The 27,756-nt window shown below is 37.5% G+C and overlaps 1 protein-coding gene across 1 annotated transcript; it reads right to left on the bottom strand.

Moving 5' to 3' along the window:
- Nucleotides 1-46: 46 nt before the first annotated feature.
- LOC137073712 (deoxynucleoside triphosphate triphosphohydrolase SAMHD1-like) lies at nt 47-26,384 on the bottom strand. The gene is made up of 13 exons (XM_067442415.1): nt 26,265-26,384; nt 21,253-21,335; nt 20,719-20,879; nt 18,074-18,189; nt 15,336-15,392; nt 12,678-12,691; nt 12,033-12,200; nt 11,840-11,940; nt 9,446-9,581; nt 5,401-5,492; nt 850-935; nt 264-652; nt 47-139 (listed from the first exon to the last, which is right to left on the bottom strand). Exons 1-13 carry the CDS (start codon nt 26,359-26,361, stop codon nt 47-49), a joined length of 1,593 nt encoding a protein of 530 aa, XP_067298516.1. The 5' UTR covers nt 26,362-26,384.
- Between the last annotated feature and the right edge of the window lie 1,372 nt (nt 26,385-27,756).

Here is a 27,756-nt window from a genome sequence, read left to right as displayed (position 1 = left end):
AATAATTTAAGAGATAACTTAAACTGAAGAGATCAAGAGATGCATATTAAAGATTTATATTTGAACATACATCAACCACAAAATCTTCGGCCTTCAGATCTGTTTTTTTCTCCACTGCTTTCTTCCAGTCATCCTTTACCTTAAGAAATAAGAAAATCAACAGTAAAATAAACCAAATGGCAAAAATTATCTCATTACCTGAAAGTCATATGGCAATAAAGATTATATGAGCTAAGTTTATTTAGTTGTATGCGGTCCAATACCTCTGGGCTCTTCTTCAGTTTGACCTCTCCCAGACATTTTGGCAGGTCCCTTTTGAGAATCTTCATCACTTTTTCTCTAGCATCCTGAAGATCTTCTGGCTGAAGGATTTCTTGGACAGCCTGAAGCATTTTTCGTGCTTTTTTTTTGTCTTTTTCAAGCTTTTCTGCACCTTTTTGGAGTTCCTCTTCTGCTTTTTCAAGTTTTTCTGCACCTTTTTGGAGTTCCTCTGCAGCTTTTTTAAGTTTGTCTGCACCTTTTTGGAGTTTTACAGCAGTCTCACGTATTATTTTGGTCACATCTGGTTTTTTGTCATTAAGATTTCTTTGGGCATTTTTGAGTATATTTTTGTAATCATACTCAGGGTGTAACATTTTCTCAAGAATATTATCTGTTAGAAAAGGGAGAACATATCTATTTGTATTTATTTATTTATTTTTGCATTTTAGTTAAAACAATCATAATAATAAATCCACAAACAACATACTAAGTAGACTTATAGATTTATTATTTTACCAAATGTGGATATAATTTCCTGTCCTTCCATTCCCCTTTTATTTTAGGCCCATATGCAAGTTTCCCACTGACCTGTGAGTTTGGTGTATTCTCCCATATCATGTACTGCTTCAGAGATCTGGAAATGGTCATTAGCACTTACCAGCGCTTCTTTAATCCTAAAATGCAAAGGTAACACATTACAATAAAGTTCATTTGTTAACATTACATGAACTAAAAATGAACTGCACTTATAAATAATGTATTTATCTTTGTTAAAGTTCATTTCAACATTTACTAATACTTTATTAAAATCTTGTTAACAATGATGTACTGTGAACTAACATGAACAGCTGTATTTTTTTTAACTAAAGTAAACAAATATTAACAAACACATTAACAAATGTAGAATTAGTTAATACATTAAATCAAGCATCTCTTTTAGTTCAGACAGACCACATAGTCAAGCTCCATTATCAGCTGATTGGAAAAATTCAAACCCTGCCCATATCAGCTAATCTGATTCCTATGCACTCAATTGTCAACTCTCAAAAAGGGCGCCTTACTTAAAGGTGGGGTAAGTGCTATCTGGTAACCGTTGCTGCTATTTCAAATCACCAAAACAAACACGCCCCTACCCCCAAAAGTGTCTCGCCCCTATTTTGATAGCTCCGCCCCACATATACGTAACCCAGGCAACGACTATGGCAGAATCTGTGTGTTACTAATCCAGGTTGAATATTCAATGAAAAAGTCACCCTTTCCATCAAAAAAACACAAACCGTTCTCACGAACAGCTCGATAGTACACGAGCCGACAGTCCAGCTAACGACATATTACAATTATGACCAGATTAGAGTAATAGCGATCGCAAAACACAAACCGTTCTCATGATCAACTCGATAGAACACGAGCCGACAGTCCAGCTGACGACATATTACAATTATGACCAGATTAGAGTTATAGCGATCACAAAACACAAACCGTTCTCATGATCAACTCGATAGAACACGAGCCGACAGTCCAGCTGACGACATATTACAATTATGACCAGATTAGAGTTATAGCGATCACAAAACACAAACCGTTCTCATGATCAACTCGATAGAACACCAGCCGACAGTCCAGCTAACGACATATTACAATTATGACCAGATTAGAGTTATAGCGATCACAAAACACAAACCGTTCTCATGAACAACTCGACAGTACACGAGCCGACAGTCCAGCTGACGACATATTACAATTATGACCAGATTAGAGTTATAGCGATCACAAAACACAAACCGTTCTCATGATCAACTCGATAGAACACGAGCCGACAGTCCAGCTGACGACATATTACAATTATGACCAGATTAGAGTTATAGCGATCACAAAACACAAACCGATCTCATGAACAACTCGATAGAACACGAGCGACAGTCCAGCTGACGACATATTACAATTATGACCAGATTAGAGTTATAGCGATCACAAAACACAAACCGTTCTCATGAACAACTCGATAGAACACGAGCCGACAGTCCAGCTAACAACATATTACAATTATGACCAGATTAGAGTTATAGCGATCACAAAACACAAACCGTTCTCATGATCAACTCGATAGAACACGAGCCGACAGTCCAGCTGACGACATATTACAATTATGACCAGATTAGAGTTATAGCGATCACAAAACACAAACCGTTCTCATGATCAACTCGATAGAACACGAGCCGACAGTCCAGCTGACGACATATTACAATTATGACCAGATTAGAGTTATAGCGATCACAAAACACAAACCGTTCTCATGATCAACTCGATAGAACACGAGCCGACAGTCCAGCTAACGACATATTACAATTATGACCAGATTAGAGTTATAGCGATCACAAAACACAAACCGTTCTCATGATCAACTCGATAGAACACGAGCCGACAGTCCAGCTAACGACATATTACAATTATGACCAGATTAGAGTTATAGCGATCACAAAACACAAACCGTTCTCATGATCAACTCGATAGAACACGAGCCGACAGTCCAGCTGACGACATATTACAATTATGACCAGATTAGAGTTATAGCGATCACAAAACACAAACCGTTCTCATGATCAACTCGATAGAACACGAGCCGACAGTCCAGCTAACGACATATTACAATTATGACCAGATTAGAGTTATAGCGATCACAAAACACAAACCGTTCTCATGAACAACTCGATAGAACACGAGCCGACAGTCCAGCTGACGACATATTACAATTATGACCAGATTAGAGTTATAGCGATCACAAAACACAAACCGTTCTCATGAACAACTCGATAGAACACGAGCCGACAGTCCAGATGACGACATATTACAATTATGACCAGATTAGAGTTATAGCGATCACAAAACACAAACCGTTCTCATGATCAACTCGATAGAACACCAGCCGACAGTCCAGCTAACGACATATTACAATTATGACCAGATTAGAGTTATAGCGATCACAAAACACAAACCGTTCTCATGAACAACTCGACAGTACACGAGCCGACAGTCCAGCTGACGACATATTACAATTATGACCAGATTAGAGTTATAGCGATCACAAAACACAAACCGTTCTCATGATCAACTCGATAGAACACCAGCCGACAGTCCAGCTAACGACATATTACAATTATGACCAGATTAGAGTTATAGCGATCACAAAACACAAACCGTTCTCATGAACAACTCGATAGAACACGAGCCGACAGTCCAGCTGACGACATATTACAATTATGACCAGATTAGAGTTATAGCGATCACAAAACACAAACCGATCTCATGAACAACTCGATAGAACACGGGCACGAGTCCAGCTAACGACATATTACAATTATGACCAGATTAGAGTTATAGCGATCACAAAACACAAACCGTTCTCATGAACAACTCGATAGAACACGAGCCGACAGTCCAGCTAACAACATATTACAATTATGACCAGATTAGAGTTATAGCGATCACAAAACACAAACCGTTCTCATGATCAACTCGATAGAACACGAGCCGACAGTCCAGCTAACGACATATTACAATTATGACCAGATTAGAGTTATAGCGATCACAAAACACAAACCGTTCTCATGATCAACTCGATAGAACACGAGCCGACAGTCCAGCTGACGACATATTACAATTATGACCAGATTAGAGTTATAGCGATCACAAAACACAAACCGTTCTCATGATCAACTCGATAGAACACGAGCCGACAGTCCAGCTAACGACATATTACAATTATGACCAGATTAGAGTTATAGCGATCACAAAACACAAACCGTTCTCATGAACAACTCGACAGTACACGAGCCGACAGTCCAGCTAACGACATATTACAATTATGACCAGATTAGAGTTATAGCGATCACAAAACACAAACCGTTCTCATGAACAACTCGATAGTACACGAGCCGACAGTCCAGCTGACGACATATTACAATTATGACCAGATTAGAGTTATAGCGATCGCAAAACACAAACCGTTCTCATGATCAACTCGATAGAACACGAGCCGACAGTCCAGCTGACGACATATTACAATTATGACCAGATTAGAGTTATAGCGATCACAAAACACAAACCGTTCTCATGAACAACTCGATAGAACACGAGCCGACAGTCCAGCTGACGACATATTACAATTATGACCAGATTAGAGTTATAGCGATCACAAAACACAAACCGTTCTCATGAACAACTCGATAGAACACGAGCCGACAGTCCAGATGACGACATATTACAATTATGACCAGATTACAGTTATAGCGATCACAAAACACAAACCGTTCTCATGAACAACTCGACAGTACACGAGCCGACAGTCCAGCTGACGACATATTACAATTATGACCAGATTAGAGTTATAGCGATCACAAAACACAAACCGTTCTCATGATCAACTCGATAGAACACGAGCCGACAGTCCAGCTAACGACATATTACAATTATGACCAGATTAGAGTTATAGCGATCACAAAACACAAACCGTTCTCATGAACAACTCGATAGAACACGAGCCGACAGTCCAGATGACGACATATTACAATTATGACCAGATTAGAGTTATAGCGATCACAAAACACAAACCGTTCTCATGAACAACTCGATAGAACACGAGCGACAGTCCAGCTGACGACATATTACAATTATGACCAGATTAGAGTTATAGCGATCACAAAACACAAACCGTTCTCATGAACAACTCGATAGAACACGAGCCGACAGTCCAGCTGACGACATATTACAATTATGACCAGATTAGAGTTATAGCGATCACAAAACACAAACCGTTCTCATGAACAACTCGATAGAACACGAGCCGACAGTCCAGATGACGACATATTACAATTATGACCAGATTACAGTTATAGCGATCATGTACAGAGGAAACAAATATACATTAGGAGTATACAAAAATTATCTATAACTCACGCACCACAAAACTAGACATATATGGTATCATTTGAAAGATTAGTAGCTCAGCTTTCTTAATAACCCAATAACTTCTGCATTTATATTATATAGAAGAAAATAATATGGTCTGAATTCGACCCCCCCCCCCCCCCACACACACACACAGTTTACCTGCTATAAATAGACTAAAATACCAAAGCTTACATGATTTCGATGATATTGACAGTCTTGTGCTGGTAGGCCTGGCGATGAAGTGTGTATCGGGTGCGAAACATGTCAAGAATATTACTTGCCTCCTGTTAGAGAAAGACAAATACACCACAATGTGATGTAAAAGCAGGCATTCATTTTCAATACATTACTAAAAAAAAATATGATGTATATATTATATTATATTATATTATATTATATTATATTATATTATATTATATTATATATATATTATATTATAGGAGAGTGGGAGAGAGACCATTCACACTTTCAATCTGTATGATAAACAGATTTTTTGTTTGCCTTTCCAAATCCTCCTCTGCTGAGATCTTCAGAGATTTAATCTTTTCTTTTATCTTTAGTTGATTCTGTATGACTACAAGAGGAAGAAAGGTGAAAACTCTCTCTCTCTCTCTCTCTCTCTCTCTCTCTCTCTCTCTCTCTCTCTCTCTCTCTCTCTCTCTCTCTCTCTCTCTCTCTCCCTCCCTCCCCCTCTCTCTCTCCTCTCTCTCCCCCTCCCTCTCCCTCCCTCCCTCTCTCTCCTCTCTCTCTCTCCCTCCCTCCCCTCCCTCCCTCTCCTCCTCCCCTCTTCTCTCTCTCTCTCTCCTCCCTCCTCCTCCCTCCCTCCCTCCCTCTCTCTCTCTCTCTCTCTCTCTCTCTCTCTCTCTCTCTCTCTCTCTCTCTCTCTCTCTCTCTCTCTCTCTCTCTCTCTCTCTCTCTCTCTCTCTCTCTCTCTCTGGTGTGCAAATACTTTTCCCAACTAAACACACATGCAATGTGACAAGTAAACAACACTCCAGTTCTCACGCGAGACTGGATTTGTTATAAAAAATTATAAACTTCACAAAGTTTGCACCAAATTGTCTGTGCACTGATTTGTGGAGAAAAATAAATAAGATTATGGCAGATAAAATTGTTGAAGAGACAAAGGGAGCAAGGATTGTGTTCTGCAAAGACAGTTTGAGGTAAATACCTAAATCATTTTGTAATGTGCTGCTGCTGTGGCTGGATGTGCAAATGTTTGGGCTTTCTGTTTGATAGAATTGTAAATATATCTATTAAAATACTGATATTCTGTCTATAATGCTGCCTTCATGTGCTATCGAAAGTTTCCTACTTTCCACTTCAGAGGTCGTGATTACGAGCTTGTTGTGTTCAAGGGCTTTGTTGTCGGAAAGAATGGAGGACGCCAGGTTCATACTTTTGTGCGTCTTTGGAAAATGTTATTTTAGCACTATAACCATTTCAGTCAATTCCCGGTCCCAGAAATTCATAGAATCACTGGCAAACATAGCAGCACAACACAAAATCATATTGTTTATAATAAGATTCGCAATAAAGGCATAATGTAGACAATAAAGGCTGCTTAAAGAGTAAAATGGCAATAGTTTTCAGCCATACATGATCCTTTTGTATGGCTACTTTTACCACACGATCTATAGATAGTCAGCTAGCTCACTATTCTGGAATGATGGTCAACTAGATGTGATTTCCGATGTGTTTAAAATACACAATATGCTTCAAATGATTGTTAATTTATGTAAATATGTACTTAACGACAAATATGTAAATATGTACTTTAACGACAAGACAAGAAAATTACATTGTTGTGGAAAAAAAACTAATAAAACACCTGCCACAGAAGAAATTCGTCTCCCATCTGCCATTTTTAACGGTTATGCCACGCCCATCTCGGGAACCTGGGTATCAAAATTATTTCTGAACTTCCCAATGGTAAACACGAGATCAGACGGCGTTCATGTGCAATATTTACGTCAAAACTCGTATTTACGATAATTCCGATAGCACATGAAAGCAGCATAACTCCTCCCTGAACCTCCCGCTGCCCTGTATCTCACTCTCTCATTGGCTGTCGGTCATCGCCGATGTAATTTTCAGTCAGAACGCAGTTCACACAGCAGGAGTTTCAATCGCCGACAGGTCCAGATATTTAGCATGCCAATATATCACCGGCGTCTGCGATTGGTTGGCGATTCTCTCTGATCGCGTCTTTGATTATTCACACTGTGGGCCCTATTTAAATGATCTGAAACGCAAGTGTCAAAGCGTGAAGCGCAAGTAACTTTGTGGGCGGGTCTGGGCGCTGTTGCTATATTCCCGGCGGGATAAATGGCTTTTTGGAAGTTTCTGTTGATTCTATCAATTGGCACTAAACAGGGGAAAAAATAATTTTCTTGATATCTCCTTGAAAATAAAAGTTATTGAGATTTATCTGACCAAAGTGTCAAACAACTCCTACGCATCTGCATTGACATAAACTGGCCACTAGGAAATTGAAAAGGAAGGCTCCGCCTCTTCAACTTTGTAAAGGGAGATCTTGGGCTCTGATTGGTCTAGAATCATGATCCACATGTCTATAAAGAGCTGAGATTCAAGATTCAAGCCCTTACGAAACAAAAATATATTGCAGTATATTGGAAAATGTAATGCAATACATTAGGCAATATATTCACATATATGGGTATTAATATTTATATCTTTCAATATATTGCAATATATTGAAAGCGGCAATCATTTGTATATTTTGCAATATATTACATGAATATATAATATATTTTATAATACCATCAAAATATTATTCCATATATTTACAATATATTAAAATATATTTCAAGTAATATATTGGTAAATATATTGTCCTTTCGTAAGGGAGTGAAAGACAGAGGATTTGTGTTGTATGGGGATGGGAGAAACCCACCTAAAAGAGCGTCGGTTAAACAGTTTTTTCAGTTTTTCAGTCGATTTTTTTTCCTGGTTCTTGACGGACAAACCAATTTGTCAGACGTCCTTATATACAGATATGTCTGGCCACTATTGGGCAAACAGGTCTGATCCTTAATTACTACAATAAGCCTGAATAATTTGTAAGCTAGATTTATGCCTATTTTTTCACATCTTCGTGGCACACCACAATGTGTTAATATTTTTTTTTAGTGTAACAATTTATGATTTGCAAAAATAACTGTTGCATCTGTAGATTACATGAGCAAAGTGTATGCGCGTTGTGTACGCTATACATTATGGTCAAGCATGCGCCCTTAAAATAGCATAATGAACAACGCGCCACTGACTTTAGACCAGGTTTTTTCTGGTCAGTGGCGCAACTGTTTAATGGAACAGCAAAATAGCACCAGGGATTGTTTGCGCCGGAACACGCCTCCTTTTGTGTGCTGAATTGCCCAGGGAGCGCAAGTTCATTCACTAGTTTAGTGATGTGCTTCTGTGGAGGGAAAAGCGCGCTTTGCGCTGGTGCAAAATAGGAATGACACATGCGTCGGTGTACAAAGTCAATTGCGCTGGGTGCAAGATAGGGCCCTGTGTGTTTGTCATTCACGTGCATGAGTACCGATTTGCCTATGATCTCGGGCATTTGTCGGTGATTTCACAAAACCTGTCGGCGACTTAAAATCGGGGCAAAAATCGAGCAGTGTGAACTAGGCTTTATTATCATCAAGCGTCTTCAATAACGCTGAGTAATCACTCATTCACTTAATTATCTCATTAACCCTATTAACATGATTTGATGCAGTGTTACATTTAACAGTCTGTAGTGTGCACACTGAGCAGTGTTCATGTCATCTGGGCTAACCCATGTGGGACCTCCATGGAAACTGAGGACAAAACTGTCTAGAGTCCAGGTCAAACCCATCTGGCTCCAGGTGGCTGTGCTGGAGGGACTGCGGTGGAAAGTCCAGGTTCAGAAGATAAAAAGTCTGGCTCTGTATTTTGTTCCAAACACCTGGATTTGCTAATAGTACAGTTTTTCAGCCAGGAGGTAGAATGAATTAGTGAAATCAGCTGACTGAGTTCATGAGTGGAATACAAATATGACAGGACCTTTACTCTTGGGCCCCTGGATTTTACCCCTTTGGTTGCTACACATTTCCAATACAATTTCTAGCTGGTGTGAACTCACGTTGTGGCCATAGTATGAGCACAAAGTGTATGCGCTGTGGGGATACACTTTCAGATCATTGTGAGACAAATTGTTGACAGGGTTAGCAAATGGATCAGGTACCTTGTCCCTGTAGCAGATAGACAGTCTCGTTTTTCCATCCTTTGTTTCATCCTTTATTTCCACCTTACACACTCGAGCAAACTTCAGCAGCCGCTGATGGTCAAAGCTCTTTGAGATGCCAAGATGATGACAGTCTCTGTGAAATAAAGATAATATAATGATGATTCAAGTACAATAATTCAGAATTATAATTTATTTATTATGAACCTTATAATTTTCCCGACATGCTTTGTTTAAAGCTTGAACAACAGAAGCTTCTAACAAAAACAATCTAAAATAATAGCACAAATTGTAACTTTGCATAGTGTTTGTAGAACAAGAATAGTTTCATGCTTTCAATACATGTTTCCCCTTTTTGTAGAATTACACAAAATATGACAACCAGGCCTCTTGTTAATGTAATAATTATATTAATTTGGTTTTCTGCCTTTTTCAAGCTGAAGCAAAGTGTATTGCGAAATCTGCACTGTTAAACCTTGCTGTACAACACGGCCAAATTCTGACAGTAACACACTATTTTCAATGAAAACAGTAATTTACTGTAGAAACAATGCATTCTGGGTAATAATTTTGATATTAATACCCTATACACACATTGTCTGTGAGTTGCTTTGTAATTACAAATAGAACATATGTCCACAATGAGCAGATTTGAACTAGTGTTTAACCTTGAGGTCCATGAGGGTCTATATCAGACGTGCAGATCACGTCCAAAACAGACGTCATAAAAACTTTCATTCTGGCTCCTCAGTGGACGTCTTTTCAACGTCTGCCTCTAGTGGATGTCTTTTGGACATAACTTTGCTTAAAGGGTTTAAGTAAGAATAACTTGATGCAATTAAGCTTACGTAATTGAGTTAAATGAAACTACTCAAATATTCTTACGATTAAATCTTATTAGTAAATATCTAGAGCATGTTAACTAGAATTTGCATTAAACTAACTTGATATGTATTACTTTATTCACTTGGAAGGTGTTAGCTTTCTTTACTTGAGTATTAGCTGAATATTAAATTAACTTTTAATTTAACAAACCCTTTAAGTTTGTTTTGCAAAAATAAGGCAATCGGTTTCCAAACTTTTTTATTAAAGGGGGGGTGAAATGCTGTTTCATGCATACTGAGCTCTTTACACTGTTAAAGACTTGGATTCCCATCCTAAACATAGACAAAGTTTCAAGAACTAATGTTGGACGTTTGATGGAGTATTTCTGTGTCAAAAATACTCCTTCCGGTTTCTCACAAGTTTCAGAGAGTTTTTTTCGAGTATGGGTCGGCTTGACGTTATTAGAGCGGAAGGTCCTTGTATGGGCCGTACGGGCTCTTCTCCCGGTAGGGTGCGCGCGTGACTAGAGGGAGAGAGAGGAAATGCACGCCCGTAAACACTCTCTGCACTCACTGCTGTCTCAGGACTTCACCAAATCAACTATGTCACCAAAGAAGTGTGTTTTGATGGAGCGGTCCCAGTGATAAAGGTTCACGGTCGTGCTTTGCAAGCAGGCGGTGAGTAAAACTGCTTAAAATTTCTGTGTGTAGTCGGCTATCGTCGCATGAGTAAACATCAGTAAACCACACGATCGAGTATAACGTTATTAATTTATCAATGAAGCATGCGATCTATGGTGTGTGTTTAAATACATTTGTTTAGCTGACAACTATAGATGTCAGTTTGTTTATTGTAAAACCACCCAAACATAAAACCCCAGCCGTTTTGCTTGCTACTGCTAAGGTTTAGTCGCATACACTAGTCTATAAACCAAATCATGTCCTCATAAACCACGAGTAAACGCACACAGATGTTGACAGGCCGCTTAATACAGTTACGGTACCACAGAGACATACTGCGTCCTCCGGATCTGATTCTGGATCATATCTGTATTAGTTGAATATGATTGATAGCCATGGTTTATTAGGGTAACGTTTTCTTTTCCACGCTTGAGGATGTCAGCTTTCAGACGCTCTCGTGCAACAGCTGTGCGCGCTCATCATTCTTTAGCTCCGCCCACACGATACGCCTCCAGGCGCTCTGTTTTTACGGAAAGACTCGGTACAGCCCATATATTTTTTTTATAAATATAATAAAACTAAAGACTTTTCAGAGATATGAAGGATGCAATACTATAGGTACTCAAGATTGACATGAGATTGACTGAAACTGAGTGTTTCACCCCCCCTTTAAGGAAACTGAACTTAGAATTTACAGTGTATGCACTCTTTTCCTGGAGTAAGCAATGTTTCTCAGTGGCAAATATGTGAAGAAAATCAAAATTTCATAATAAATTATGAGTCAACACATCCATATGGATATCCAGGGGTTATTTCTCGTCCATTAAAAACGGATACAGCAGACAAAAATATAATACGAAATTATACGAAATTCCACATTTATATTTACCGTGCAAAATAATCCCATTTGTCCACATCAATTTTGTTCCGTTCATTTGCCACAATCTCATACAGGAAAGCCTTGTCCTCAGTCCTGCCCTTCATTGACCACTGAAAGAATGAAAAATCAACTATTAAAATATCAACTATTAAATCTTTATATGAACTGAAGGTTTGTAGTCACAATTTACATGAGTTTATACCTCTCTCTTTGAAGTATCCACACCCTTAATTAATTCTTTAATAAATGAAAGGTCATTTTCATTTGGATTATTTTGGATTATTTCATTCAGTCCATAATCTTTCATCTGCGGTTGCAGTCCATTCTCTTTTATCAAGAACTCCAACATGTCAACTGAGCCTTTTTCATGCTGAAAGTAACACACACACACACACACACACACACACTATTACCCAGATAGCAAGCAATCATCGAAATAATGTTAAATCAATGTTAATGTGTCAATGTTAACTACATTGAATCATCATCACGTGATGTCATTGAATCGGTGATGTGATGTGATCACGTGATTTTGGTTCAATATCATGCTTTAACTCTCAGAAAATGAAACACAACAACTAAAACTGACTTAAAGCCACACAGCCTGAAATCATTGGATTTGATTTTCAGATAGTGCAAGCATGATTTTGAGCCAACATCACATTGTAACATTGACTGGACCAGGGCAAAGTATGTTGTTTTATTTCATTATTTTATGTAGTTGTGTTAAGTAAATAGTAGCATGAGATTGAGTAATGCGTGTTTGTGACAAAAGTTTGTTTGCGCTCTCATTAAAGAGCTTCTCATTTCACTCTCAGCCTGACGTATTGTTTGTAGACGGACGCACCTTCCATTTCAGATCTACAGTTAGAGAAAAACAACAACATGGAATATATTTGAAATGGGAAGATTATATATCAATTTGTTTTTCAATCAAGGCGATTTACCACCAAAACAGCACAAGACAGTGACATTTTCAAGACTTCATGCCAAAATGAAAGCTACAGACAAAGAAATGACTGTGTTTTCTGAAACTAAATACACATTTACAAAAATAATCTGTAATTAAACAGTAACAAAGCAGATAAATGACAAAATGGTCCAATTAAAATACTTTAAACTAAAATATCCTACATGAAATAAACAGAAAAACGCTTATTTTACAGGTATTTCCTGAATTAATATCAAACACCTTCATTGTGAAAAAAATAAAAATAATTATATTATTTTTATTATTTTATATTATATTTTATATTTTACAGAATAATTTTCTGTAAAAAATGTTTGCACTTTAAAGGTCCCGTTCTTTGCGATTCCATCTTTCAAACTTTAGTTAGTGTGTAATGTTGCTGTTAGAGCATAAATAATACCTGTACAATTATAAAGCTCAAAGTTCAATGCCAAGCGAGATATTTTATTTAACAGAAGTTCTCTTTCAAAGCCTACAGCGAGCGGCCGGTTTGGGCTACACCGCTGCACTTCCTGCTGTAATGACGTCACTAGAACCGTTTGTTGACTAAAGCTCCGCCCACAAGAACAAGCAAAATAGGGGCCGTGGTCTCGTTGCTCCCGCGTGGAGAAGAGCGCGCATTCAGCGCTTGCATCGCCCCGTTATGGTAAGAGGCGGGACCTTTCTGGGCAAAGTGCGCTAAGCTGCTGTCCAATCACAACACGGGAAGCGCTGGCCCAATCAGAACTCGTTACGTGTTTCTACGTGAAATCATCAGGCTGTTTTTAGGACAGAGGAAACAGCGCTGTACAGAAACATGAACTCATGTTATATTGCACACTGTAAACATAATCAAAGCTTCTAAAACGCGTGAAGAACGGGACCTTTAATGGTTTATATTAAGTTGATGCTTAAACTTTTTTTTTAATTTACTGTGAATGTGTTTGTTCATAATAATAATTACCTGTAAACTACCAATTTGCTTTTTGCACTTCTGTTTATATTAGAATATTTTACTTTAATGTTATGTTTTTTGTTGAGTCATTGACTGTTGTTTGTTTTGTTTGGTTTTTTTAAAACCTTTTTTCATACAGCACTCTCAAAAAAACTAAAAAAGTACAAAATTGTACCTTTTAAGGTACAAGTGGCCGTCACTGGGGTGGTACCCTTAAGGCAGTGATTCTCAAACCTGTCCTGGAGGACCACCAGCCCTGCGCATTTTGTATGTATCCCTCATCTAACACACCTGATTCAACTCATGAGCTCATTAGTAGAGACTGCAAGACATAGACATAATATACGTAGACGCCCCATAGACTTACGCGGCCTATTGGAGCGGACGTATCAGCGCGGCGCCATCTTGGATGGGTCCCCAATGCGCCGCCCCACGGATTTATTTCGAATGAGGAAGATGTATTCTCAACTACAATGATCATAACTCCCCGAGTTTTTACCGGATTTTCACACGGTTTGGTTTGTTACAAACTGCAGACACTTATTTATGATACAGGACGCTGTCACACATTGAAACATTCTGCTTTCATGTAGAAAGACTTTGTATTACCAGCTTTAACAAAGACATATGGTAGATTGTGACATATTGATAAATGTATAAATGAATGAATTTTATATTTTTTTATATAGAAACCAGTTTGATTGCAGTTTGAGACACATACAAGCTCCCATATATACTGTACCAGCTCAGAATTATTATTTTTGTAAAGGCCTAAAGTAAACGTTATAATTCCAGGTCATTCCAGCATCTTACATTACGCTGTCAGGCTTGCAACTGGGACTGGGGAGCTAAAATCCTTTAAGAAGAACTGGTTTGCACAGCTTCTTGCGTATGCTTGCTCTCTGTAACTGATGTGCTGCAGCCTTACTTTGTGAAATAGGCCTACAGACACCACACATGACACAAGCATGAAATGATAATGATGTATAAATTGTAAAATAACCTAAATTATTGTTTAATCTTACTTGTAAAATGTAATCCCATGCGATCTGGTATTAATATTGCGTTATTGCAACCGTCAGCTGCATAAAAAACGGGCATAATTGCTCGCTCTCCATTGACTCTGAATGCTAGCGTTGAGTGGAGAGACCCAACCAATATGGCGGCGACGCTGGATCACGCTCCAGCACATCATGGGGCGTCTACGTATATGATGTCTATGCTGCAAGACCTAAAATGGGCGTGATAGATATTGGGAGACATACAAAATGTGCAGGGCTGGTGGTACTCCAGGACAGGTTTGGGAACCACTGCCCTAAGGACCAATTGTGTACCTTTAAATGTACAGTTATATGTTTTGTTCCCCAAGGAACAAAATTGTACCTCCACTGTACCTTTTTTTCTGAGAGTGAGTATGACTTCAGGACACTTGGTGTGTGTTGTTTTATGGAAAACAGCTGTGTGAAAGTTAACTCTTTTTTATCCACAATGATGTGGGTTTTTAATTATAAAAATATTAGGAGCACAACGTAATAATTAGCACTTTTATACATTTAACTGCAAACAACAAGCCAACAGAAGTTAAATAAACTGATATTTACCAGGCCTGACTTCAGGAAGGAACTGCAGATCAAACAAATGAGAGAACGGACCGTGACCTTAGGAATGAAAATGTAAGTGTAAAACTGATATCTGTATTAGTAAAAATTATTTGATGGTACCAATGGTTGTTGACACATCCACAAACCCCTTGTTGTCTGCATATTATTACACACATATTATTTTCAGAAATTTACAAACTTAAAAAAAAAATTGGTTACACTTCACAATAAGGTTTCATTTGTTAACATTAATGTATTAACTAAGATTAACTAACAATTTACAATATATATATATATATATATATATATATATATATATATATATATATATATATATATATATATATATATATATATATATATATATATATATGTTTTTGTTTTTTTTACAGTATTTGTTCATCTTTCACTCCAACTAATCCAGCATAAGTCAGACGTCGTATTTTGGTTGAAAATGAAAGTCGAGTTGATGTCTAAGCCCAATGTTTGTTGGAAGTCGAGCTGAAACGATTCCTCGAGTTAATTGAGTTACTCAAATTAAAAAAATCATTGCATGGTCATGTTGCAGAAAGACATTTTTTGTGAGAGGACTAGCGCATAGCCTACTGCGCAGATTGCGGTTATATCCGCGGGTCAGGTGGGTAAAGTAATAAAAAGTAACATTTTAATAATTTTAATAATGACGCTGGACTCTCATTTCACGATTAAATGCAATGAATGTGTCATTCTTTAACTTTCGGTTTCATCTTATTTCAAGAAAGCTATTAATAGCTACTTCTGTAGTTATTTTGGTGAAAGTAACTCAAAAGTAATACAAGAGTAATGTAACGCATTACAATTCTGAGACAGTAATATTGTAATGTAAATAATTACTTTTAAATAGCAGTAATAAGTAATCTATAATATATTACAGGTTGGAAGTTTGCACAACACTGTTTATATATATATATATATATATATATATATATATATATATATATATATATATATATATAATCAACCCTGTAATTAAATTTTCCACTACAGCATAGCCTGACAAGCCAGACCCACATCAAGATGTTTGGTCTGGAAACTCACCATTGACAGCTCAATCTGAGGGGCGGATAAACGGTTGTCTGTCAAACTCCCTCTGCACGCGATAGGATAGCGCTACACCAACCAGAGCAACGAAGGTGAAGCAGAGCTCACTGACTGATTAAACATTCGCCGTATCCGGTCGGCTAAACTCCGAACACATCTTCCCTTTTTAAGAATGACTTCAGTGCCGTTCTTTGTTCTTTTCTCAGAGAAAAGCTTAACTCAAGTCTTCCAGAGTCGCGGTCAAAGCTGATTCGAGTCCGTTCGCCAGTTTCTGTGTTTACTAGAAGCACGCACACGCCACTCGGCCGTCGTCATTATGGCCCCGCCCACCGACTCTATACATGATGTGATTGGCCCGTCCAGATTGAGAGGAATACCGCTCAGAAGGGTATTGAGAATTCCTAAATTACACTCGCGGCAGATTAAATTTGCTGCCGCTAGGATGCGTCTAGATTTCTAAGCTATCTATTAGACTCACTCAGACATCAATTATCAGCATATGAATCTCAACAATGGTGACATGCTTAATGATATTTTGACAAATAATAGACTCTGAATATGATCAGTGAAGCAAGCGCTACATGATGATCATCAGATCAGTCGTCACACTGCACACCTAAACCAAATACTGATCTCCATAATGGTGACTTCAAACTAAAGATTGTCAATAAATCTTCAACATCTAAACCTCTGTTAATTCTCAAAAAGAGCTTCTGTAGACGTCTGACAGAAATAAAGTCAGTCTGGTTAGTAATGTGTGAAGCTGGTAATGCTGTTTGTGGAGTTGTTTAATCCTCTGCTGAGATCTTCAGAGATTTAATGTCTTCTTTTATCTTCAGTTGATTTCATCTAAAGCTGTGGCTGAAGTCAGTTGTAGTTCTTGTGTTTCTGCTCTTCTCTTTTTCTGTCCTCTACTTTCCTTCAGTTATTCTGTTTGTTAACAGGCTTATTAATGCTGAAATGACTCCATATTTATCATCCACAGATTTTGTGACTCAGATAAGGTCTAGTTCTGGTTTATTTCTTTGCTCTTGGCTGACATGTGGCATTGCTATGGCCTGCTTGTGGCCCAGATCTGGCAAACAGGAGTGGATCACTCAAGGGCCGTCATTCATCGCAGCATGTGGGCCAGATCACTAAAGACATTTTTGGGGGGTGTTTATTCCAACCAACATTTGCGGTCTGCCCAACATGCTTGACATTAAACAAACGATGGATTTAGACGTCATTCCAACTTTCATTTTCAACCAAAATCCAACATCCTACTGGCATATAGGAGTCCACATCCTGTGCCTACTGGGAAAGAGCTTGAGTATTTAAAGCAGCAGACAACGTTTACATATAGAGCCTCGAGGGGGGATGATCAGAAAGTAAATCTGTGACCAAATGTATAAAATGTGGTTTAAATGTTTTATAATGTTGACATTGTTATGACATATGGGTAAAACAACAAAAGAGAGTTGTAGTTAACTGTATTAATAGCCTGGTCAGCTAAGCCTTCCCTAAAAACATAAAATACAAGGCAAAGGAACATATATTGTACAGATTATTCTTACTAAATTGTGTTTAATAATTTTATATTACATTTAAACATCTAACCTTTCATAAAAAAAATATTTGTCATTGGTTTGCAAAAGGTGTGCGTTCATGGCACTCACCTAAGTCATGGCAGAGACCAGCGATTTGAACACAAAGAACATCTCGGTTGTTAATGTGTAGCTCTGGTTGTTTCTCTTGCAGACTCTTGACCAGACATCCTGCTAAATGTGCCACACTAGCACAACAACAACAGCAACAGAAAGTCAGTCAACTTCTAGGAAAACATGATAGATGAATCATTTAATTGGCCAAAGATAACAAGTAAATATATGTAACCGGGTGGTAAATACCCTAACATTTTGTTTATCTCCTTGCATGTTTAAAACTGTTATTTCATTGTCCTTTACTGTGTTCAGTGAATTGCAAGGACAAGAAAAGCTGTGGTTCTCTGGAGTCGTCAGCAGGTGGCACTGTGCGTGCAAAGCAATGCGCATGCGTGCAGCGAGCAGTGTGTGTGAGAGAGAGAGACGCGCACTCTCGGGAAAGTGTGGAGGTTTTTTGATTATCCACGGTGTACCATATAATGTTGGTGATTACAGCTCTTGTGAAGAAGTGAATGTGGTGGTAGACTATGTTATGTAGGAGCTGATCGTTATGTGAGTGTTATTTTCTCTCCTTTCACTCAAATGATGTGTAAGTGGGAAATATAAAACAATTGTACTTATGTTGTTTTGTTCTATTTGTACAGTATTCCCACTGCCGTACTTGCATTGCAACTTGTTGAAATCGTGTTGCATTACTCATATTTTTGATTTTCCATATTTCTGTAGTGAGATTGTGTATTGTCCTATTTTTACATTTTGAAAACGGTCGTATACTGGTACTGTGGTGTGTAGCGTAGGCTGTTTGTTACACACACAAGTGGACTGTGATATTTAAGCATACAGTAGTGTATCACAGAGATAATTGCAAAACCACAAAACAACATTTTTGTTACTTGAAATAAAATTGTAATTAAATGCATGTTAATAAAATAAAATATACAATAAATTTTATTTAAGCTAGTAAGTTGCCAAGGCAACATTTCTTAATTTTATTTAGTTTCAACTTGATGTACTAAAATAAATTAAAACAAAAGCCAAAAAAAAAAAAAAAATAGATTACACACACACACACACACACACAAAAACTTAATATACAACATCAAAATAAATATGCCAAGGGCCTGTATTTATCAAGCTTCTCAAAGTGCCAAATTGCCTTTGTAATAATAAACCCCGGTATCGTGATACGTATTGTATCGCCAGATTCTTGGCAATACACAGCCCTAAAATTCACTGGTGTTGGATCAACACTACTCTGTGTTCATATGGGAACCACCAGCTGGGTGTTAAAGTAATGCTGTAGCAGTGTTTGATTTTTTATAACCGATACCGATTATTTGGATGTTTATGTGGCGATAACCGATATAGAACCGATATTTATTTATTTTGTGTTATTTCTGTTTTTACAATTACAGCAACAGCACTGAACTGCGCTTTTTAAACACTATAATGTTTGCAGTTTCACTCCCTTACATACAGAACAAAAGACATCTAAATCAATAAATACTCTGATTTTTTTTTTTTTTTTTAAATACAGGGCAAAGTCTTTTTAATATTAATGCTGTTTTACCTTTTTATTCATAAATACAGCCATATTTACAACAGGCAAAATACATTTATAAAGTCTAATATTTTCAAATGGAGAACATAAATGAGAGTTGAGTCTATCAAATCCCCATAACTATGAGCATAAATATAAGCATTTATTTTAAACTACAGTTTTAAAAGGTTTATGTGTTTAATAGACTAAAGAGTGAATATTCTCTGGAATATGCAAAGATTGTAAAAGCTGATGTATTCGCCGGGTGGTTTATGTCAATCTCATCTAGTTCAGTATCAAAATGAATGTTTGTGTCCTGATGACAGAGCGCTATTTTCATCTCTGCGTTTAACTTACACGTCTCGCAGATCCGCGGATATATCTCGAGATAGGCATAGTAATTCATTTTCACGGAGCTGTAATTAATTTTGATGTTTATTATAAAACATCAAATTGTTATATAATGTTAAATGTTATATAGCAGACGTTAATATAATTTAAGGAGTTTTAAACGAGTCGGTCTTGTTTACATACTGTGACTAGCCCTTATCTATGAACTAGCCTATATGCTAGAGCAACAACTCGGTGAGGGAACGGCTGAACGCGACTGAGCATAAACACAGTTTGGCGCTTTTATTTCCATCATGCTCTCATTCATGGCTGTTTTATTTCATTCATGTGAAGTTACGTCTTTAATGTGACATGATGACGGATTACCTGACTGACTCAGTGAGTTCGTCTCTAGCGCCAAGTTTAAACTAAATAATTATACATATCATTGTCTCATAACATCTTACATTTTACTTTACTGTTATGTTAAAGTTCATTAATTAAGGGATGCAGGTTTTTTTACCCCTGAACACCGCTGTTGATAATTTCCCTTCAGATGCAGTCCTATGCAATTCTCAAAAGTCCATAAAGATGGCGCCATTTATCAGAAACTCCGATATTACAAAACCGATACCCGATTATGGGAAAATGTTTAAATATTGGTACAAATATTGGGAATCTGATATATCGGTCGGTCACTACTTTACACTGCCCGATTTTAGCTCCGATTTTGACTCACTGACAGGTTTTGCTGTCACACACACACACACACACTGTATATTTGCATTACCCAATGGAGTGTTCAAAGCGGTTATGTGAGGCCCCAGGAAAGACCCAGTATCCCGCTCCGAGCTGTTTGATGTTACGGAGTCTCTGAAACTGAGGCGTATCAATGATCTTCACCAGCAGGGGGTGCAGCTCAATGTGACCATGAACAGAGTCATTTACAACCTACAGGTTACAAAATAAAAAACAATTACTTAGTGCTAGTCATTCACAGTGCACTCCACATTATGCCTTGTTATATACTAAGCAGTTGTTAACTTTCAGTAATGCCACAAAGGTCCTGATCTACTCAGAATACATTTTTTTAGGGGTAAAAAGGAATTTATAAAACCTTCACAGCAATCTATGATCGATATTGCCTTCAAAACTGTAAAACTTTAAACTACTTTAAACTTCAAACTACTTCAAATTGAAATCTTCAAACTTCAAGATTTTAAAACGTCTAACTTTATCGTCTGGATTTCTCAACCCAACTTAAAGTTTGTCTTGACTTTTTTCAGGTCTTTTCTATAAGCTTACCTTTAAGCTTTGAGCTTACCTTCACTTCAGTAGGAAGGCTCAATGAATATTTATCTTCAATGTTTAGCAACTCTCCATGGATCCTTTTTCTCTTTGTGGCATCTAAATAGCATTGTACAAATAGAAATAATTTATTTCATCTTAAGAACAACTCAAAACACAGAAGGATAAAGTGAATGATATTATCAGTTCCAATCCACTGAATATGAGAAAATTACAAGCAGGGTTTGAAACTAACACCTGCCAAATGCGGGTAAAAATCAATTGTGGCGGGTAATGCTGTCAAATTACTAGCCTATTTGGCGGGTTACTTATGTTACTTATGTTGACTCACTTTGCTGTGGAAGTTTGTTTAAGCCAAATCTGCATAGATTTAATGCAAATACTCCACTTGTGAGTCATCACAATATATTAAATACAGCATTTTGCACAGAATCTGCACATTTCTGGCTTACTTGCACATGTCACTATGCAACAAATAACGGTGCTCTTGTTCAATTGCATTGAAGCAATAGCGAAGATTAAAAAATACATAATAATGTGGTGCTTGTCTAGGGTAAATAACCCCAGTGAAAAGAACCACAACAAAGAAAACCAATAAAATATATTTAGATGTTTTAATACCAACAGCAAGCTGGGCATGAGTAGGGATGGGTATCGTTAAGGTTTTAACGGTATTACTACTCTTACCGATACTGCTTATCGGTCCGGTACTTTAACGGTATTCTTATCGGTACTTTTTGAGTGTATATATATATATATACATACACATACACACACACAATTAACAAAAATACACAGCCTACACATGCAGTGCTTTCATTTCAGGAAGAATTCTACTAATCAAATGTAAAATAACACTGCATAGTTTATCATAAATAGCCAAAATAATGCTTATTAAAGCTGAAGTTATTCATTCAAGAGCTGTGAGTGATTTTCTCTCTGCATTTGGTTGTTTAATTCGCAGTAATTCATCAGCATGTTTATTTACACCGCTGCCTCTTTAAGACAGGTGTGCAGATCTATAGGCGACTGATAATAGGCAGATGCACTATTTTCTCCAGACTATATCCATAATAACAACGTCCATTTTAGACACAAACTGTGTTTAAGAGACTCTCCAAGCCGGTCATTTTGACATAGATGTTTGTGTACATTTGATCGTTTAGACGCGAGTGTGAAACCGAAAGTGTAATTTGCTCGTCTCGTTGCGGCTGTTTCGGAGCGCGCGCCGACTTGGGAACAGCCTCTTGCGCACATTTTTGTGCTTTTAATCGCTCTTTTTATTATTAAACGCGTCCCACAATTTACCAGCAGTTGCTAGTATGTTACAACAATCACTGATCGTGCTGATTCTGTCATTACGTTTGAGTTTTAGGGAGAAATGGCAGCGTAGGCTACTGCTGTAAAGGGAATTAAGTTGCGCTAGACATAAATATTATTATAATCTTTGGAAGCCAAAATCTAAAGTAAAAGCAGACTATCACAGATCTAAAGTGTAACCAGGCTATGTTTGAAGGTTTGGTTCTGTCCTCGGCTGTCATTTTGCGCCTCTCTCTCTCTCTCTCTCTCTCTCTCTCTCTCTCTCTCTCTCTCTCTCTCTCTCTCTCTCTCTCTCTCTCTCTCTCGTCACGTGTATTTTCAAAAGTACCGACAGCAGAACCGATAACGTCCAAGCTTATCGATACAACGGTCTTTCAAAATTCACCCCCGGGGCCCGTTTAATACCGGTTTTCGGTACCCATCCCTAGGCATGAGTGGCCCGTCTTTGACCCAACAAACAATGTAATGTATTATGAGGACTGCAGGGCCTGTACCATGAAGCCGGTTTAGCTGGCTAGCCAGATATGTATGGGGGGGGGGGGGGGGGGGGGGCAATTTATTTATTGCATTACTTTAAATTCAATAAATGAAGGTAAAAAAAAAATACTACATGATGTGAGCTTAAATGTTCAATTATCTCTATATATTAACTAAACTAATTTCATAACTTTTACTTCCATTGACATAGTAAGATTTTTCTTTAACCCCTTCAGCTCTGCAGCAAATTTCAAATAATTATGACGTATGCAAATTTGGACCCAAATGTGGGTCACAGAGCTGAAGTGGTTACGTGGTCCTCTTTCATAGACAGCTCTTTTCTTCTTGCTGTATAAATTAGAAAATATTCTGCAGAAGAGAGAAATTAATCTCGCTGCTTTCTCGTGAGAAGTGAAACAGCATGGGATTGGCTGTTCACTATGGATGTCATAGCTAAACTGCTGAACTCAGGATCAAAGCCTGAGTTGACAGAAAAAGCTGATGATCAGCATCATGGGACCAACAAAGCCTGAATAGATTGGTTTGGTTTTGTCAACCTGAAACTAATCCTGTAACCCTGAGTGTTAAACTACCATCATGGTACAGGCCCCTGGACATATGCTTTGGACACAAACACAAAACAAACCATTTTGAATTAACACAGGTCAGTGTTCATATGGGAACCACCAGCAGGGTGTTAAAGTAACCCTGAAGCAGGGTTAGAGTTAATGAGATAATTAAGAGATTGAGTGATGATTGAGCGTTAATGATGAACACCTGATGATAATGAGCAGAATCACTGAAGGACAGAGAAACACAAGAACTACAACTGACTTCAGCCACAGCTTTAGATGAAATCAACTGAAAACACATTACATCTCTCTAACTACAAACCAGACTGATTTTATTTCTGTCAGATGTCTACAGCTCTTATTGAGAATTAACAGGTTTAGATGTTGATGTTTTATTGAAAATATTTATGATGATATTCAGAATCAGTGTTTGCTTTAGTTGGTCAGTTTGATGCTTGGATTTTTATGTCAGTTTGTGGTCTTTGTAACAGTGTTTACCAAACACATAATTTGCAGCAAACAAAGCCATAGACAAAACATATAATATCACTTACCTAAAATGGTTATTTGTTGTTGATAGATTTTTATTAACAATGGTTACCACAGATCAGTCATTTAAAAATTATAGCCACACAGACATCAAGAAACACCATATGAATCTCAACAATGTTGATGTGTTCTACTATGATGGCTCCCACAATGTACTGCAGCATGTCGCCATTGTTGAGATTCATATGTAGGGCCCTATAATTTCCGCAATCACGGAATCGCGGACGGAATTGCGGAATTGGCATATTAACCAAAATCTGCATATAAACACGGAATCTGGTGTTAACGCAGATTTTCCCGGAATTTTACGTATTTGTAATGAAATTCTGTGTCATGTGGGTGGAGAACATATGTCTGAGGAAAATGCAGACCGGGGGAAGCAAATCTTCGCGACACAACCCCTCCCGTAATTTCAGCTCGCCCCTCAAAACAATGAAAGTACGGTGAAGTTGGTCTCCACGGCTCTGCTTTCGGTAGCAAAAAAGTTAAGAAACTCGACGCTAACGGCGGTTTCACACTGCAGGCGGCGCAGAAGCTTTGCATGTGGAGAGCGGGAGCCGTGCGCTTGTTGTGCTCAGGCAGCATTGGTCGCGCGCGCAGCTGAACCGCGGCTCATGGATTGCACAGACAGACAATTATTGTCCATTCTGTCAGATTTTCCGGTGTTCTTCTCGACCCCTGTCATCTCGTGCTTTGATTTATAATGGGCACATTAGGCAGCAATGCATATCTGCTGCAAATGCGACCGTTTCCCCCTCTGTTCCAAACATATGCATTTAACATGCTGTATATGGGTAGTTTACATGATAAAAGTAACCTAAAAGTTAAGATAAGCATCTAGTTTTAATCATTTAAAGGGGCCTTTGAAGTTGGGGAAAAAAACTTCAGGCAGTGTTGTGTTTTCGTGTATCTTTATTTTTCACAGCTCTGGATATCATAATGGTGATTGTTAAACACACAGAACATTTCACTACATGATTTCATGGTGAAATGTGTAATTTTTTCATGTTAATTTTCAGCTTTAAATGTTTTACTTAATAGTACTGTATGTAAAAGATAATTCTTATGATTTTTTTTTAGTTCTTTTTTAATTTTTTTATTTGAAAGAAAAAGCTAATGGAGCGCTTTCATTTTAAACTTATATAAACTACTATAATGTATTTTACCAGAAAGTTTAAAGCTAATAACCATTAATATCTGAAGTACTTGAAGTGCATTGTTATGTTGCATCATATTTGTCCTAAAAAGTAAATGTGATGTTTGTTACCTCAATAAATTTAAGGTCATTCCTATTTTTTTGTTTTATGTTCTATTATATTAACATTAAAAGCAAACTCTTTTTTTCACCAAAATAACAGTAAAGGGTAAAAAAACTGAATTGCCAAACATTGTAACGGAAAAAAAGGAATCTGCAATAATTAAAACGGAAAAAACGGAATTTGGGAAAAAATAAAACGGATTTTATAGGGCCCTACATATGGTTCTTGATGTATGTGGATCTTCAATAAAATTAAGCCACAATATATTTAAAAATCAAAATTCAGTGTTTAAACCATGGAAAGAAAGTATAGTTGATAATCTATTAATAACAAATAACCAAAATTTGTCAGGGATTATATTAATCAACATTTTTAAGATGAGGAAGTATATATCACCTAACCATCTTTATTTTATGGCTTTTCTGCAGCAACAACAACAACAAAAAAAAACAATGTGTTTGATAAACACTACTACAACGATCTCAAGCCAATAGTCATATTGTCTAACTAAAGCATATTTTCAATAATTCATCAACGTCAACCTGTTTATTCTCAAAAGGAACTGTAGACGTCTGACAGAAATAATCTATTTTGATTGTAATAAGAGATTTAATGTTTTTTCAGTTGATATCATCTAAAGCTGTGGCTAAAGCAAGACATATAAATAATCTTTTGCTTGAAGCATCTAATGTGCTTAAGACATTTGCACAGTACTGTGTATAATATTGTGGCTCATCGTAAAAGAAACACAATATACATATGAATAAAAGTTAGAGAAATCACATTGAAATCAAAACAATTTGCTGAAAAGATTTACAAAAGTAAAAACTCACATGACTTTGTTTTCTTACCTGTCGTATCTTTGCTATACAATGTTTTTAGAGCTTCAACAGTGCCTTCAAAGTTTGCCTCGTCAGTACCAGACATCTTTCTTTTGCTTTGGAGCATTTAATGTCGTTGTTTTGGTCAGCTGTAGTGAACGATACTGATGTTAACTTAGATCTGTTGATCTGCTTTCAGTTTTTATAGACCCAGGGACTGTGAGGGGTGTGTCCCAGAGACTGGTGAGTTTGATCACTGACACTAGACACGTGAGAAGAGGTAAAGGTAAGGCATATATCTTGAGAAAAAAAAAAAAAACGTATTTAAAACATTATGTGGTTTCATGTAAAGCAAGTAAACCCAGTGGCACTGGTTTTTCTGTTTAGTGAGAGACCAGGCTCCAATTCACAGCTGATGAGCAGCTGCTCAAGGGCCACAGAGAGAGTTTACATTCATTGAGAGTAAACAACTACACTCTTGAAAAAAAGGTACACTGGAGGTAAAACATTTTTCCTTGGAGCACAAAACATTTAAATGTACCTTTAAAAGGTACACAATTGATCCTTAGGGTACAAATATACCATTGTTTTCCTCAGTTTGGTCCCAGTGAGCCGCTGTCCTGCAGAGTTTGGTTCCAACCCTGAAAGACATCTATAGAAGCTCTTATTGAGAATTATTACGCCGCTCTGTGGAATACTTGATTCTGACTGGGCAATCGTGCATTCCAGCAGTATGTTATTCCCAGATAGTGATTCCAAAGTGACCGCTCATCCAGGTACTACGAGTTATCTTAACCTGTCGACTGTCTGGTGCCATCGTGTGACTGAAAAACCCTTACACTTGGGTTACAATGGAAGACTTCAAGACCTTAAGGAGTTCAACCCGAAATTGAACTCCTTGAAAAAAAACAGAACATCATTCAAAAACAGAACATCATTCACTGTTTTAAAAAAGCTTGGATTGGCCAGGACCTTTTTTAATACAACTCCGATTTTATTTGTCTGAAAGAATAATGTCATAAACACCTAGAATGACTTGAGGATGAGTGAAACATGGTCTAATTTTCATTTTTGGGTGAACGCCCATTTCCTGGATGGTCCAATCGATCAGAGCGTTTTTGGCATGAAACAAAGTTCTTTGTTCAGCTGAATCCCTCCTTTTTGGTTCTTTCCGAGGAAGATATGCTTAATGCATTTTTCTTTACAATGCTGGTAATTTTGTACTAATGCATGTTCTGTAAATTCTTTTACAAGATTCGGTACGATCGCATTTTTCTGATTACAAGGATACCATGGATCATAAGTCTGAGATCTGGGAATACACAAATACAGGCTTTCCACTGTCTGGTGGTCTACATCGCTTGAGTTACATCCAATAATTCTCATAATTGTTTCAGACACATATAAAAACACTTTAAGCAGAAAATCATACATTTAATACGTTTTGGGAGTGATTTTTAATCATACATTGCTTTGATTCTGGCGGTGCTATATGGGTGTGTGTGTGTGTGGGGTGTCAGGT

This window comes from Pseudorasbora parva, chromosome 4 (genome assembly GCF_024679245.1).
Source record: "Pseudorasbora parva isolate DD20220531a chromosome 4, ASM2467924v1, whole genome shotgun sequence".
Taxonomy (NCBI): domain Eukaryota; kingdom Metazoa; phylum Chordata; class Actinopteri; order Cypriniformes; family Gobionidae; genus Pseudorasbora; species Pseudorasbora parva.
The sequence above is the reverse complement of the archived record's forward strand: the minus strand, read 5'-3'. Positions and strand labels throughout refer to the sequence as shown.

Coding starts and splice junctions, on each gene's coding strand:
- LOC137073712 (XM_067442415.1), bottom strand. CDS start 26,361: ATGCTCCAAAGCAAAAGAAAGATGTCTGGTACTGACGAGGCAAACTTT. Junction 11,941..12,032: donor TGGATACTTCAAAGAGAGAG/GTATAAACTCAT, acceptor TCATTCTTTCAG/TGGTCAATGAAGGGCAGGAC. Junction 5,493..9,445: donor CTATCTGCTACAGGGACAAG/GTACCTGATCCA, acceptor TTTCTCTAACAG/GAGGCAAGTAATATTCTTGA.